Below are 14,511 nucleotides of genomic sequence, written 5' to 3' on the forward strand. Positions count from 1 at the left end.
GTCTTGCCGGGTTGCCAGGTTTTGCCCTTGATCTATTTAACCACCAGGAGAGGAGGAGTGTGTCTGCTCAAGCAAAAAGCTCCAATGACAGCGTGCCAAAGAAGAATATAATGGAAAACTAAATCTCTGTTATGGCAAGAGAACTAAAGGGAATAAACATGGACAGTCAGCTAAAACTGGAACAACAGCAAAAAGGGATTATTTCGAAACAATTCCATGCCTCTCACATCCTACAGGGGTATTGTTGAGGGGAGTGTTGGTGCGAGTCCTTTCCACTGCTTATTTTCATGCGCTGAACTTTGTACCCAATTTCTTGATTGTAAAACAGTGAAAAAGGTGGTACTGTTTACAACTGGTGTTATATAATGCCAACAATTGTCCATGCATCCCATACACATAGCTGTGTGCTCTGAAGTCTTGTGCCCTCTGCTGGAGACACTGTATGTGTGTATAAGGAGCCTGTGTGTGTGTGTGTGTGTGTGTGTGTGTGTGTGTGTGTGTGTGTGTGTGTGTGTGTGTGTGTGTGTGTGTGTGTGTGTGTGTGTGTGTGTGTGTACTTCTTGCCCTAGGTATTTCCTCTGTGTTTTAAGCCCTCCTCCCTCTCACTTCCATCACGCCTTTGGTTAATTAGGATCTTACGCTTGTGATTACAGACTGGTCTCCATCTTGCTAGTTACATTGCTACCAGGGTATAAACAGATCCTTTGGTAATTAAACCAGATAATTAATTCAATGGACCCCATTATTTGTATTGACTTTGATTAAACACATCAGTACATGTATTTACACAATTATTGTAGGTTTAGGTACCTAGAGCATTAATAAGCATGTTAAGTATTTGACACAAATGTTTTCCATCCGATTAAAAAAAACAGTTAATCACAGTAGACCCAGTGCTTCTGAAAGACTTCTCACAGTTTGATATTGTGTCTATTCACCATTCCTTTTTTTATAACTCATCGAGCTGCGTTTGCTTACAGGGTGCTAGGTGCAAAGTGTCACCTTGACCAGGAGTTAGATGCTGAACAAAAATAAGAAGTCAGGCCCTTTCTTCCAAACACTCAGGTAGCCTGTGTGAACATGTTGCCAGGTAACTGCAGCCAAGAATCCTGTGCCTATCTCAAATGGAATTACAGAACCTGAAACAAGGTTTTACAGGCTCTGAGAAATGAGTTGTGCCTATCCTCTCTTAGACACTGCGGAGAGAGAAAGAGAGAGAGAGAGAGAGAGAGAGAGAGAGAGAGAGAGAGAGAGGAGAGAGAGAGAGAGAGAGAGAGAGAGAGAGAGAGAGAGAGAGAGAGAGAGAGAGACCAGGAACATATATCACCACACATTAATCCCTAATGCTTCTGATGTCAGCTCCTCTTCAGGGAAAAAAGCTCACCCTCAACCATCCTCACTCTCCCAACCTGCTAATGGTGAACAAGAGTGGAATGGGAATGGCTCTTATCAAACCTCTGAGGGCTGCTTAATACATGTTACAGTTTAATCCTAGACAAGGATCGGATCAATGTAAAAGACCCAGGGCTTATAAATATCTCCAGTAATCACTGTTTGGTATTGACTCTAGTTTGTACCAATGTGAATAGCGGGTGTATTGTAAAAACACTGATTTGATCCATCCAGCAACTGTTTTCACAACATGGTGCACTGCTAAACAGTAAGTCACCTAAAATCATACAGAACGTGGGCCTACCTCAGAATGCATCCATGTATAATATACAGTATGTCACATCTTCGATTGTGTCTCCACATTTCCTGCAAAAGACCCGCATTTCGACAGGATAGTTTGAGTGTCCTTTGCGTCTTTGGCGAGGTAAGACAATGATCCATGGTTGACAGCAGTGAGTTATTATTTGCAGTACTCTGTGAATGCTTAATAAGACGTGCACACAAAGCCTACACACAGTGTTTTCCCATAACATATGTTACATTTCTCTATATATTGTGACATTGAAAGGGTTGTTGAATTGAAAAGACTCTACAGTCCTCTATACATTTGTCGCTTTAAAGCAGTCTTACCCCCCTACTGTCCCCCGTATCTGACGTTAGTGAAAGTGATTTAGGATCCCAGTCACCAATGTAGGACAAGTTATTCTGGAAAGAACGGTCTTGCTTGTCAGTAGTCTGTGAATTGCACGTTCTATATTGACACCGGCGAAATCTTCTCAGATTCTGTCAATATGTAACACATTTCGGAGTGAATAATGTCAAGTTAAGTGCATAATAAGTTAATATGTCATGCTACAATGCAAATGATAATGGCGCCCCCTAGTGAACAAATCAATCAATCAAAAATACCTCCCCACAGGTAGCGAAGGTCAGTCCATCTTATAGAGTTAATAGGTTCAGCTTCATTAAACAACATGAGGGTCTAGCTTACTGTTGCCCACTTTTATATCCATATCCCCCACTAATTAGCCTAGGCCTCTACGCCTAAGTGGCCTTCCTCCGTGCGTGCACCAACCTGAGCTAGATTGTTTTTGTGTTTTAGAGGGCTGTTGTGGACAGTAAGTAACCGAGTGTTTTATGAGTCTTCTTATCGGGTAGTTCTCATAGTTCAGTTTCTGGTCTCCTTTCCCCCAAGTCGCTGTCCGTCTGCAGGTGCCTGACCTCCAACAGCACTGAGCTTTTATTTTGAAAATCCATTAGATCCGGAAATACTCCTTTTGATGTGGCTGAGAAGATACAGATGCCCGAGTCAGTGTTTACATCGTAACAAAACGTTGCTATTGAATAAGAAGCCTCTTGCCAAGAAAACATGTCTGATACGGTAAGACACTTTTCGTTTGTATCGGTGTTGTGCTTTTCAGTGAATTGAAAGCGAACTAGACAGACAAAGTTTGTGTTACTATAGAATAGATAGCACTAGGTAATGCCATGCCGCTATCGCTAACTAGCTAGCTAACGTTAGCGGTTAGCCAGCTCCATATTGCGACGCTTCAATAACAACACTACAAATCGTTTCATATTATAGTTGTAGCCTAGAGGCGTCTGCAACATGCCTTTATCTAAAACTTCAACGCAAGCAACATATCTGCCAAAGAGTAACAGTTAGCTAACCAACTCGTGTACTAGTTACATGCAGTATGCGGGATTTTGTCAGTTTTGGGAGGTTTTCTTACAATCCTAGTTTCCTCACACAATCAGCATGTTCCTAGTCTCTGATAACTAGCGTTAAACCTCTAGCACTAGCTAACTTACTAGCAGAGATGTTGTGACCCAGTGATCGGTTTTTGAGTCTCGCAACTCTGACGGGTAAATTGGATATTTGCTCAAAGAAGACCAGGGACTAGACTACCTTTCTAGACTGGGACCAGTAGTACTGTAGCTAGGCTAGCCAAATACTCCAGTAATGTAGTTAATGTCAGCGTAGCGCAAATGCGCCAGCTAGCACTGCAGCGAGGTAGCTGTTGGCCGAAACAGAAAACAGATTTTTGTTGCGAAAATCATCGACTCTGTTGTTGGCTACTAACCAGTATCCTTGTTTGCTCTGAAGCGTTTCTAACACGTTCTGTGTGTCTAGTAAACAGCGATGTAGTTCTCATTTATGTCCGTACCTAGCGCAGTCATCTGATGTTATGTTTACTTCTGGCAACAACGACGGAAGATTTCTGTGCTACAAATAAGATAATGATTGTTTGCTTTTCAATTTGTTTAAATGTAGGAAACAAAACCCTCAAGCCAAGATGGTGGGGAGAAGAAGGATGGAGAATATATTAAATTAAAAGTTATTGGCCAGGTAAGAATTGTAACAAGGCAGAGGGATTTTCATTCACACCCATGAGGTCTGTATCACAATAGTGTGTAGACTGCCAGATGTAGTGTATTGTTGGATCAGGTCAGAATGAAGCCTCTTAGCACCTAAAACTTAGGCATATGTATATATGTATGTATATATGTAACATATATACATAGGAACTAAGCTACCTCAAACTGTCAAGTAGTTCCCCGCATGAAACATTTTTTTTACCCTCAGGATAACAGTGAAATTCACTTCAAAGTGAAAATGACAACACATCTAAAGAAACTGAAGGAGTCATACAGTCAAAGACAGGTTTGTTTATCTGATCTCATAATTTAGCATGAAAATTATGAGACAGCTCCTCAGATCACTAAACTTTGTGAAACTCTTTTAGGGTGTTCCTATGAATTCTCTTAGGTTTCTGTTTGAGGGACAGAGAATTGCAGACAACCAAACACCCAAAGAGGTAACCAGCCCCATTTGTTGCATCAGTCTGTTTGATTATTAAACTTTAATAACCAACCTTATTAATCATCTTCTCTCTTTGTTTTTCTGCTGTTGTCATTGTGTGCAATTGATTTTCCTTTTTGACTTTCAGCTCGGGATGGAGGATGAAGATGTCATCGAGGTATACCAGGAACAGACAGGAGGGCTCTGGAATGATTAGACTTAGCTGCATTTTTTTCTTGTTTTGTATTTTGATTTTATATGTATTTAGATTTTTCTTTTCTTATTTCAAACCATCTGGATCAAATCAACACTTTTTTAAGGTATCCATTTGCAGAGGCAGTGTCTCTGTTACCAGCTTATGCAGGTAGCAGAGACACATATTAGATGTACTTGCTGTAGCCTTTTTCACTTTTGAGAGTCCATATGGAGTGTGCAGTGACAGCTGCATTCGACCTCGTTTGATATAGCGGACACGTTCAAGATCGAGCTCTGAATGCTACAGAGTGTGTGCTTTTTCAGTAGTAGCCTTTGTTCCTTTTTCCCCCATGTTGACCCAAGTTCATGTTGCTTATTAGGTTTACTGGGATACTGCTGTGGAGGTTTTTCCATGTACATCAATGACGATGCAGATATCTGTTATACATTAGCAGATCAACAATATGGAAAATTCAGCGATAAGTAATAAGACTACACCATTCTGGTGTGTCCTTCGGAATTTGAAGAATGCCTCTGCTGTTTCTGTGTCAGTTCGATTAATTCACACTTCACAGAGCTTCCCATTGACACCAAACACACTTGTGAGAACATCTTGAAATTCCCCATTTTACTGCCGTTGCTAAATTATATTTAAGATTCTAAATGGTAAAGGAGATTGTGTTTAACTTGTATATTTTGTATTCAGTATTTGTGTGTAATCCATTATGTATACTTGGTAATTTCCTTTATTTATAGTGGTACTATGTACTGTGCGTGTACATTGTTCTACACCGCTCAGTCCATTTCAAAGGGTAAAGATCATCTGAGATAAACATCCGGTTTCATGTTATCCTGCATTTTTGAATCAGCTGTTTGATTGTAGTGTTCCTGAGCCAGAGTCATATTGCTTATATATGATCTTGGTCACTGCTCTCGCCAATCTCGTAATACTTAAACAAATGTAGCCCTACAATGATGTCACTGCAACAGATTCATTATCTTAGAAGAACGTTGATGCAGATGGTTTGAAATTATGGGATGATCACTTTTTTGTTTTGTTTTTTAAATAAAATGTGAAAAAAATCTAGTTAATGAATTTTTGTGTTGATCTATTTGTCATTTGAAACGTTTTATTTCTCCAGCAGGTGGTGCTACACACCAGTGCCTATAGAACATTGCCATTAACAACATATACTATATATTTTGATTCGTTTTCCACATGTACATTCCTTCTACAATCTGCATACATACAAATGTAATGTTTTATAAGTGCTAAATGAGTCTATTCACCTTAAACTTTCAAAACAAGTCTACATCTTAGCAATATGCAATATTGTTAATACACTTTGTGGTGTACAATTGTTCACTGTTCTAAACATATGTACATACATTTAAAAAGTTTAATTCAACATGATTGGAATGAAGTTCTGACACTCAGAGAACAGATTGGAAATACAACTTAATGCTCCACTTAATGGAAATAGACTCACTTTTCAATGGAAGTTTATAGGCCATATCTTTCTCCAAACTACTGAAAAAAAGGAGTTTAGCACTGCAGGATGAGGAGTTCTTTACTGCCCAGAGAGAATATTTATTTGGAGAGAGTCTGATTTCATGGAGGCCCTAGGAGGGGAGGAGAGGGGGGGAAAAGGGGTGGGGTGTGGAGGAGGCAGAGAGGGCCAGGGGACAATGTATTGACCAGAGGCAGGATGAAGCAAGCAGAGAGAGAGAGAGAGAGAGAGGGGTCAGGTCAGTGAACGCAGACTCGGTCAGTCCCAGGGTCCTGGGCTTGGGCTTAGACTCAGCCTGAAGGGATCGCATTTCCAAGCCTGGGACACCTCACAGTGGCAAAACACTACCAGATGTGGGCCAGCCAGGAGAGGGGGAAGGGTGTGTGAGAGAGAGAGAGAGAGAGAGGGGGGGGGGGGGGGGTAGGGTGATAGAATATCTGAATCAACCATGGGAAATACCCGAATCTGTCTCAAACTTAAAAAGTAAAATTCTCAAGGTTAAAATAATTCTTGGTTAGTATATAAAATCTCCTCTTCTGAAATGATCTGTTATTAAGGACATACCAGCATACAGAAAAGTACACGTGTTCTCTATACAAAATAAAGACCAGTAGGTAGAAAGACAGACATCCACTGTGATTCATCCATTTAGAAGAGTCTCTGTTCAGGGTGTAGGCACCTTATGCTCAACAGAACCTTCTATTGATGGATCAACTCTCCCGTCAAATTATAGCTCTTGAAGAAAGGCAAAAACATTCTGGCAACAATTTAATCTTCCAGGACAAAAGCAAGAACCTTTAGTGGATTACTGGTTTAATCTCGGTTGCCTACTGAGATGAAAAATCCAGGTGCAATTGTACTGTTTTACAAATATTCAAAAAGAAAAGATGTTTGGAGGACCCACAACGAGGGGGGGGGGGGGTTTCTCTACAGTGGAAGATGAGAAAGGCTTAATAAAGTCTGTTTCCTCCCCCCGTTCAGAGCTCAGAAACAGAACAAAAGCAGGTGGTGAGTGAAAAAAAGAGCAGTGGGAGAAAAAATAAAGAGGATGATCACATTTCTCCAGGTAAGAAAGACTTCAGCGGTCTGGAGGCTCAACCCCACTTCCTCCAGCTAATCCTGAGAGTCAGATGTCATGCTTGTTTTCTGATAAACTACCAGATTGTAGGTATCTCACTAAGGTATTTGTCTAAGACCATAGTTGACCTATTGCAAGACAACAGAGCAGTGATATGACACCCACTGGGGCGAAACACGATCACACAGCTGAAAGGAGATTTATAGACCACGTAGGAAAGGACAGGAGATGTGTGTCATCTAAGCAGATAGTTACAGGTTAGTTTAGGAACCTGAGAAGTGAAGTTGCACATACCCCAAACTTCAGTTAACTTACCAGTAAACATGCAATGGAGTAGGGGGACTTCTTATGTGGTTCGCACAAAACCAGTCCTAAAATGTAACTAAAAGCAATATCAAGTTCTGTGTCTGAATGCCTCTTATGATTAGTATTACCCAGTAAGACCCAGAGGACGGCAAAGTTAAAAATGGTAGCTTTTTATTTTGTGAAACTGTACAGATACAAGCCGTATAGCATTGAAAATCAGTAAAAACAGCAAGATTATATTTCTTATAAATACATATGTTCCTTTGAAAGAGTGTATATTTACAAAATAAGTGACCTGTAAACGAGGGCATTTTCTTGATCCTTGCCATTTTCCACAAGCGTATTTCAACCCTATAGTCTTAGCTCATTTGGTCTACACCACATGGCTGTTTCAAACAGTAAGCTCATGTCAAATCAAATCTGCAGCACATAGCAAAAATTGGTACATCAAATTGTTTGGGTGGGGCTTAAAATAGGGCAAAATGCATGTATTCACTTTAAAGCATGCTTTTCAAAAAAAAGAAGAAAAAAAAGATAACATACAAAGGCTTCCACAGCTAGTGGATTTTATGGGTCCTGTCTCTTTTCAAATAAGACAACTCCAAGTTCCAATAAGAAGATTAAAAAATAAAAATAAATCAAGCATTTATGGAAAGACAAAGGCTGCCGTTACTATGGTCCTGAAAGTTTCAGTCGTGAGTTCATTCAATGTCCCCAGGAGTCAGGTAACGACCTAGCCTTGTTTACATCCCCCGCCGGGACTCAAGACTCAAGAGTCTGGCTGGCTTGCTAGGCCTGAAGGGAAAACCTTGGGAGTTCCTAACGCCATCATCGTGTCCAGAGATGGACAGAGATATGCTCAGTCTCCTTCCCTCCTCTCCAGTCCGGACCCTCCTCTCCAGTCCGGACCCTCCTCCCGCTCCTCTTCGGGGCTTCACACGGTCGTTTCTCCTTGGTTGGTGTTGCTTAGCCGCTTGTAGAACCTGCGCCACGACTGCAAGGTCTTCCCCGACCAGATCCAGAACCCGGACGTGATCCCCACGATCATGGTCATCAGGTACTTGATCATGAAGACCGTAAAGTCCGGCGTCATGGGGGCAAAGTTGTGGGCGGGGCACGGCACGGCGAAGCGCTTGCAGGTCTGCGTGTGCCACGTCTTCTCCCACTGCTCGCGGAACGCCTGCTCGTAGAAGTAGCACGCGATGACGATGGTGGCGGGTACCGTGTACAGCACGCTGAACACGCCGATGCGCACCATCAGCTTCTCCAGCTTCTCCGTCTTGGTGCCGTCGTGCTTCATGATGGTGCGGATCCGGAACAGCGACACGAAACCGGCCAGCAGGAAGGACGTGCCGATGAAGAGGTAGACGAATAGGGGGGCCAGGACGAAGCCTCTCAGGGCGTCCACATTGTAGATGCCAACGTAGCACACGCCGGTGAGCAGGTCTCCGTCCACCTGCCCCAACGCCAGGATGGTGATGGTCTTCACAGCAGGCACTGCCCACGCTGCCAGGTGGAAGTACTGAGAGTTGGCTTCGATGGCCTCGTGACCCCACTTCATCCCGGCGGACAGGAACCAGGTGAGGGACAGGATGACCCACCAGATGGACGAGGCCATGCCGAAGAAGTAGAGGATCATGAAGAGGATGGTGCAGCCCTCCTTCTTGGTGCCCTGGGCCACCGTCTTGTAACCGTCGTCTTTGAACTTGTCTATGCACACGACCTTGTCCTCCAGGAGGAAGCCTGCCGTGTAGGCCACGGCCACCATGAAGTAGCAGCCGGACAAGAAGATGATTGGTCGCTCAGGGTAGCGGAATCTCCTCATGTCCACGAGGTAGGTGAGCACAGTGAACAGGGTGCTGACGCAACACAAAATCGACCAAATGCCCACCCACAGTTTACCAAACTTTAATTCCTCCTCACGGAAATACATCAGTCCGTTGGGCTTGGTTGCCTCGCATGGGGCTCCGCAGTCCTTAGCTCCCAAGAAATGGTAGTTGAGGTAGGAAGGGACCTGGAGTTGTAGAGGACAGGAGAAGGGCTGAGCTGATCGGGGAATGAATGGAGGTAAAGTCATTAGCTCGGGCAGGTTTGGAGTCGGGTCCGAGGTAGGTATGTCTGTGTCGGATGTGTTTTGACCGACACAAATCTCCCCCGCGCCGTGCACAGGGAAGTTTTCGCAGCGAAGTCTCTCGGGCCACTGGAAACCGAATTTATTCATGAGTGCCTCGCAGCCCTGGCGTGCGCGCTCGCACAGAGAACGGCATGGCGGAATGGCTTGCTCCAAAACCGTGCAAACAGGTGCATACATTGAACACAGGAAAAACTTCAGATCCATAGAACACTGCACCTTCACGAGGGGGTAAAACTGATGGACTTCTAGCCCTGCGTCCTCCTGATTTGTGTGACCGAGGAGATTTGGCATGATGGTCTGATTGTATGCAATGTCCGTGCAGAGAGGGATTGATATGGGCTGACAAAACCCATGCTCTGGTATCGAAATGCCCTTTTCACCATGATATTGACTCACGCACGGTTGAACAAGGGAAACTGCCAGCGCGCACCCCGTTATCCAAATCCACTCCCAGGTTCTACTCACCGCCATTATAGCAGCCCAATGTTTGTTCTGTTAGAAAAAAAAAGAAAAGTTTTCTACACCAAGATCCGCAGTTTGTTCTCGCGGCAAAATCCCCAAAATACAGTCCTTTATTTTGTTTTCTTTTTGGTTTTGAGTTAGTCGGAAAACGTATTGGGTAATATTTTACTTCTACCCTCGGTCACTTTCTTTTCACGCATTCCTTATTCCAAGACAGTTCCCAAAACTCTCGGAGAAAATGGAGGATTGCCGAATCTACTTATACTCCGCTTAAGACACTTTACAGGTAATTATTCCACAACGTTACGTTTATTGTGCGTTACTCTAGACAGCAGCTGATCGATTTTCAGTTCACACAAAGATGTGGCCAAGAGTTATTTGAAATTCCTTCCGAGTCCTTGTAACATATTGCATCACTTACTTGGCTACTACACTGAAGTCTGTAAATCCTCATGACTTTTCATCGGGCTTCTTCAAAACTCAAATATAACAATTATATCAACAGACAGCGTTCTTTTGTCTTCTGTGATGTGTTGTAGTCTCAAGTGTATGTCCGTTAAGTTATTCTCTCTCCGTGAGGACCGGGGTTTGCCGAGCTGAGGATACCAATCAGATTGATTCCCCACACTCAACTGAGGTCTGTCGGTTTCAAGGTGCCCATTATTCAATACGTTGACTACTTTGCAGGGGCGCCTTAAAACTACAGTCCCTTCTCGTCCAATTGTGTGATTTGTTTTCTCTTATATCTAGTCACCCATTGGAGTTTAGGCAAAAAGGGTGGAGTTGAAAGCAAAGGCAGGCCAACTCGTTGGAGTTGGAGGTTATCGCTCGAAGAAAAACTTTTTTAACAATGAAATGTAGCGCAGACCTGAAAATGTATCTTCTTTGCGGTAGTTATAAACTACCCTTTTAAAATTGTATCACACTCACAGATAAATAAATATATGGCACACACAGTCACGTAAATTTTTTCTGTTGACATTTTGCCGCAGTTATTTTTCCAATAATGTTTATTGCTTTAATAAGTTCGTGTAAATATCGTGTGAGGCACCGCGGGGGTGCATTGACGAACAACGTTATGTTGAAAAATCTTTTTAGACTTAAACAGAAGGACCTGATTTACGATTCGCCTGTCCCTCGGCTTCTGTTCGTATGAATTCCACAGGGTTAAGGCCTTTAAGACAGGAGTTTAAAGGCAATTACGGTAGTATTTATGGTATTGATTTAATATTGAGTGTGCAGTCTGTCATCTGTAACTCATCTGTAAATGTGGGAGGACAGAGTTAAACTAAACGGTAATGTTAACTGGGATTCTGGCTGTTTAGACATTAACATAAGTTATGGATTTGTTCCTTTTCGGTTGTTTCTGTCATCTCATGCTGTGGGGGGTGGCTGTAATGTGCAGGCAGTCCTGGTCTGCTTTTCTAAGATGGTGGTCCATGAGTGGAGGGAGCTTAGAGAGGAAGTGTCTCCGTACCCCCCCCTCCTCTCCCTCTCTTCTCCCATCCTTCCCCTCCACCCTCTGCTCCTTCCCCTCTCCTCCACCCGCCTCTCCTCTCCCCCTCTCCTCTACCCACCTCCCCTCCTCCTCTCTTCCACCCCCACCCCCCCCAAATGGATATGTTGCTCAGAAGGGACTCTTTCTTCTCCATTCTATTTTTCCGTCGGTGCTCCCAGAGAAAGATGTAAACCCCCCTCCTCCTGTTACCCCCGGAGACCAACAGAACACAAGCCCCGAGGTCCGCAAATACAGCTATGTATTTATAACATCCCTCTGAATCCAGCAAGCCATATGGGAATGTTTTTGACTGGGGGCTCAAAGCAAGCTGAGTTTAAATGAGGAGTTCTCTCTGTGTGTGTGTGTGTGTGTGTGTGTGTGTGTGTGCGTGTGTGTGTGTGTGCATGAAATAAAACTGCTGTTTCTCAATGGCCCATTGCACCACTGCATCATTCTCCTGCACCGTGGTTCCCAGTGTATGCACATGCAACTCCTGCTGTGACACAGAGAGGCTTCATGTTAGGACACACTCAAACACTTCGGAACCCCAGACTCCTCACAAGACCTCATGCTCATCAACTCTGCAGACCAAACCTCATTTGTTTTTACCTACTAGAGAGAGAAAGAGAGAGAGAGAGAGCAAAAAAGAAAGAAAGAGAGTGTGAGAGAGATGTTGATCCAACTGCTGCTGTTCAGCTTCCCACAATCTTTCTCAGAATGTTTTTGCTGTTCTCTGTCTCCTTCTGGCATCAGTGTGCTATACTTCACACTACACTGTGGATCCCTCAGGACCCGGGGCCTCCTGGCTGTGTCCTGCATGTCTGTCGAGCATCATGAAAGAGGTAGAATCAAGCTTTACTTTGTGAGAGGATTTAGAAAGATAAGAGTTGTTGGTTTGAGGTCTTATCTGGTTGGCTTATGATGTTTTTTGAGAGATAAAGGAGAGAGGGGGGGGGGGGTGAAGATAGAATCGCCTCAATCATCTCAGATTTAACCGACAGGCCCTTGGTCGAAAAAAAGAGAACTCAATCAATAAATCAAGCCTTGCTGCTCATCAGTCTTGGTGACTACAGTTCAGCTATTGATTCATTTACAGAATTCTCATTCATGAATAAAAAAACAAACTCCCCTCTCCGTGATCCACCATGGATGTGTGCTTCAAATATACATGGGAGCCCAGAGAGGCCCGGCCCTGACAACGGCCATATGACATCATATTTAGGGACCGAACAAGGACAAGATGAAACCCCAACAAGTTCTCACCCTTGCCATTTTGTCTCAACACCAACATGGCAGTGGAAAACAAACACACCCAAAGTATTGGACTTACAAATGAACTAATAAACTTAGACCTCTTCCTGACCTACTGTATGACAGTGTAGAGCGTCTGTCCATGGTACCAGAGTTACTGGAGCATGTGTGAGAGAGTCATGTGCTTCGGGAAGGGGTCACGGAGGGGTCAGGACCAGGGCCAGGACCTGGCTATGCAGTTCAGCTTCGGGCTGGTTTCAGAGGTTAACTCTAAATACCCCTTACACACATTTACATCTATGTGTAGAATACAGACCGTTCCTCTGCACTAACCACTGAAATCCTATTGGAACTGGGCACTTCTGGTCCTAGATTCGTAGCTGCTGTGCTAACTATATGCACTGTAATAATATAATAAATAAGGCATGGTTACATAAGGCATGATTTTAATAACAGTCCCCCCCACCACCACCACCACCTGTTTCATACTAAACCCCATATTGGCTTGGGGCAAAGCACCAGCCTGATCACTCCTTCCTTCATTTGAATGATCCCCCACAGCAAATAGTGTCTTTGCTCACACGAGATAGAGGAGAGAGAATGCTCTGGTTCTAATTAGGGAAGTGCAGCACTACATATTTCTCTATCCTATATTCCTCCTCCCCTCCCTCTTCCTCCCCTCTCTATAGCTTGGAGCTTCTCCCACACAACCTGAACCTGCTGGGGGGATGCAGGGGTCAGCGAGGGGTCACAGGGTCACTCCATATATCCTGTAGATAACCGGCAGGATCGGAATGTTCTTCTGTCTCAACAGAATGTCTCAACCCAAGCCAGCATGTTTATCCTGTGGCTATATTATCCATCTGAATGGTTACATGTGCATGGGTCATGTAGTGGATTCTGCATGCAGGCTGCTGTAAGAAAGGTTTATCTCGCAAAGCAGTTGTCTCTACTTCTTTCTCTATTTTCGCTTTTCCCTCCTCTCTTTCTCTCTCCCTCTGGCTTGTTCTCCCTTTCTCTTTTGTCAATTCTCTCTCTCCCTCTTGATCCCTGCAGTTGTTAGCCAGTGGAGCAGCCAGCTGTCAGCAGACATGTCTAACCAGGATACCTCCCAGCCTTGTCGCTCGCTCCCCGTCTGCAGGAGATGTGTGAGTGTAAACACACCATCCAGCTAACCCAAACAGACCCCGCTGCACAGCACCATGTTAGGCAAAACATGGCAGACCTCTGCAACATCAATCGTCAAGCTGGTATGGATCTGTCAACCCCCCCCCCCCCCCCCCCCCTCTCTCTCTCTCTCTCTCTATCTGTCTTTCGGTGGCTACTTCTCTCACTCTCTCTTCCTCGTTCTCTGTCTCTCTCTAACGCACTTTCGCTTTCTCCCTCTTCCTCAATCTCTTCCTTCTTCTTCTCTCCATCTTCCCCCTCTCTCTCTCTCTCTCTGTCTCTCTCTGTCTCTCTCTGTCTCTCTCTGTCTCTCTCTGTCTCTCTCTGTCTCTCTCTCCCTCATCCCTGTTTTTGTCTTTCACACACTGTACAATTGTGTCTGAAAATATAAAGAGCATGCATGGCCTGATCAGAGGTGAGTGATGTGGCCATACGCAGAGTACAGACTGTAGTACTGTTGGATCACTGAAGCCAGCTGCTTCTCGTCCCTCCACAGTTTACAAAGCTCCACAGCCTACACCTCCAAGGCCACGCCTCCTCCACAAAACAGGAACTGAACCGGGGGCTTTTCTGGCCGAAAGGGTTGAGGAAAGAATGGTTTATTGTTCACAAATACAACGCAGGGCTGACCCACGTATGAAACAGCATGATAGAAAACCGTGATGTTGCCTCTGGGAAATGAGACTCACGTGTCAGGTGAAGGAGGTAGAGAGG

The 14,511-nt window shown here is 44.2% G+C and overlaps 2 protein-coding genes across 2 annotated transcripts; one reads left to right on the plus strand and one right to left on the minus strand.

The window, feature by feature from the left end:
- The first annotated feature begins 2,653 nt into the window (after window positions 1–2,653).
- LOC124475013 (small ubiquitin-related modifier 1) lies at window positions 2,654–5,478 on the plus strand. The gene is made up of 5 exons (XM_047031518.1): window positions 2,654–2,773; window positions 3,668–3,742; window positions 3,980–4,057; window positions 4,140–4,211; window positions 4,344–5,478. Exons 1-5 carry the CDS (start codon window positions 2,762–2,764, stop codon window positions 4,410–4,412), a joined length of 306 nt encoding a protein of 101 aa, XP_046887474.1. The 5' UTR covers window positions 2,654–2,761; the 3' UTR covers window positions 4,413–5,478.
- Window positions 5,479–7,445: 1,967 nt separating this feature from the next.
- LOC124474997 (frizzled-7-A-like) lies at window positions 7,446–10,541 on the minus strand. The gene is made up of 2 exons (XM_047031499.1): window positions 10,303–10,541; window positions 7,446–9,911 (listed from the first exon to the last, which is right to left on the minus strand). Exons 1-2 carry the CDS (start codon window positions 10,333–10,335, stop codon window positions 8,220–8,222), a joined length of 1,725 nt encoding a protein of 574 aa, XP_046887455.1. The 5' UTR covers window positions 10,336–10,541; the 3' UTR covers window positions 7,446–8,219.
- Window positions 10,542–14,511: the final 3,970 nt, after the last annotated feature.

This window comes from Hypomesus transpacificus, chromosome 12 (genome assembly GCF_021917145.1).
Source record: "Hypomesus transpacificus isolate Combined female chromosome 12, fHypTra1, whole genome shotgun sequence".
Lineage (NCBI taxonomy): Eukaryota > Metazoa > Chordata > Actinopteri > Osmeriformes > Osmeridae > Hypomesus > Hypomesus transpacificus.

What these genes read in the sequence shown, in the direction of transcription:
- LOC124474997 (XM_047031499.1), bottom strand. Translation starts at nt 10,335, where the DNA reads ATGAGGATTTACAGACTTCAGTGTAGTAGCCAA. An exon ending in GACTTCAGTGTAGTAGCCAA is followed by an intron (nt 9,912 to 10,302) that starts GTAAGTGATGCA and finishes TTTTTCTAACAG; the next exon opens with AACAAACATTGGGCTGCTAT.
- LOC124475013 (XM_047031518.1), top strand. An exon ending in AGTCATACAGTCAAAGACAG is followed by an intron (nt 4,058 to 4,139) that starts GTTTGTTTATCT and finishes AAACTCTTTTAG; the next exon opens with GGTGTTCCTATGAATTCTCT. An exon ending in ACAACCAAACACCCAAAGAG is followed by an intron (nt 4,212 to 4,343) that starts GTAACCAGCCCC and finishes TTTGACTTTCAG; the next exon opens with CTCGGGATGGAGGATGAAGA.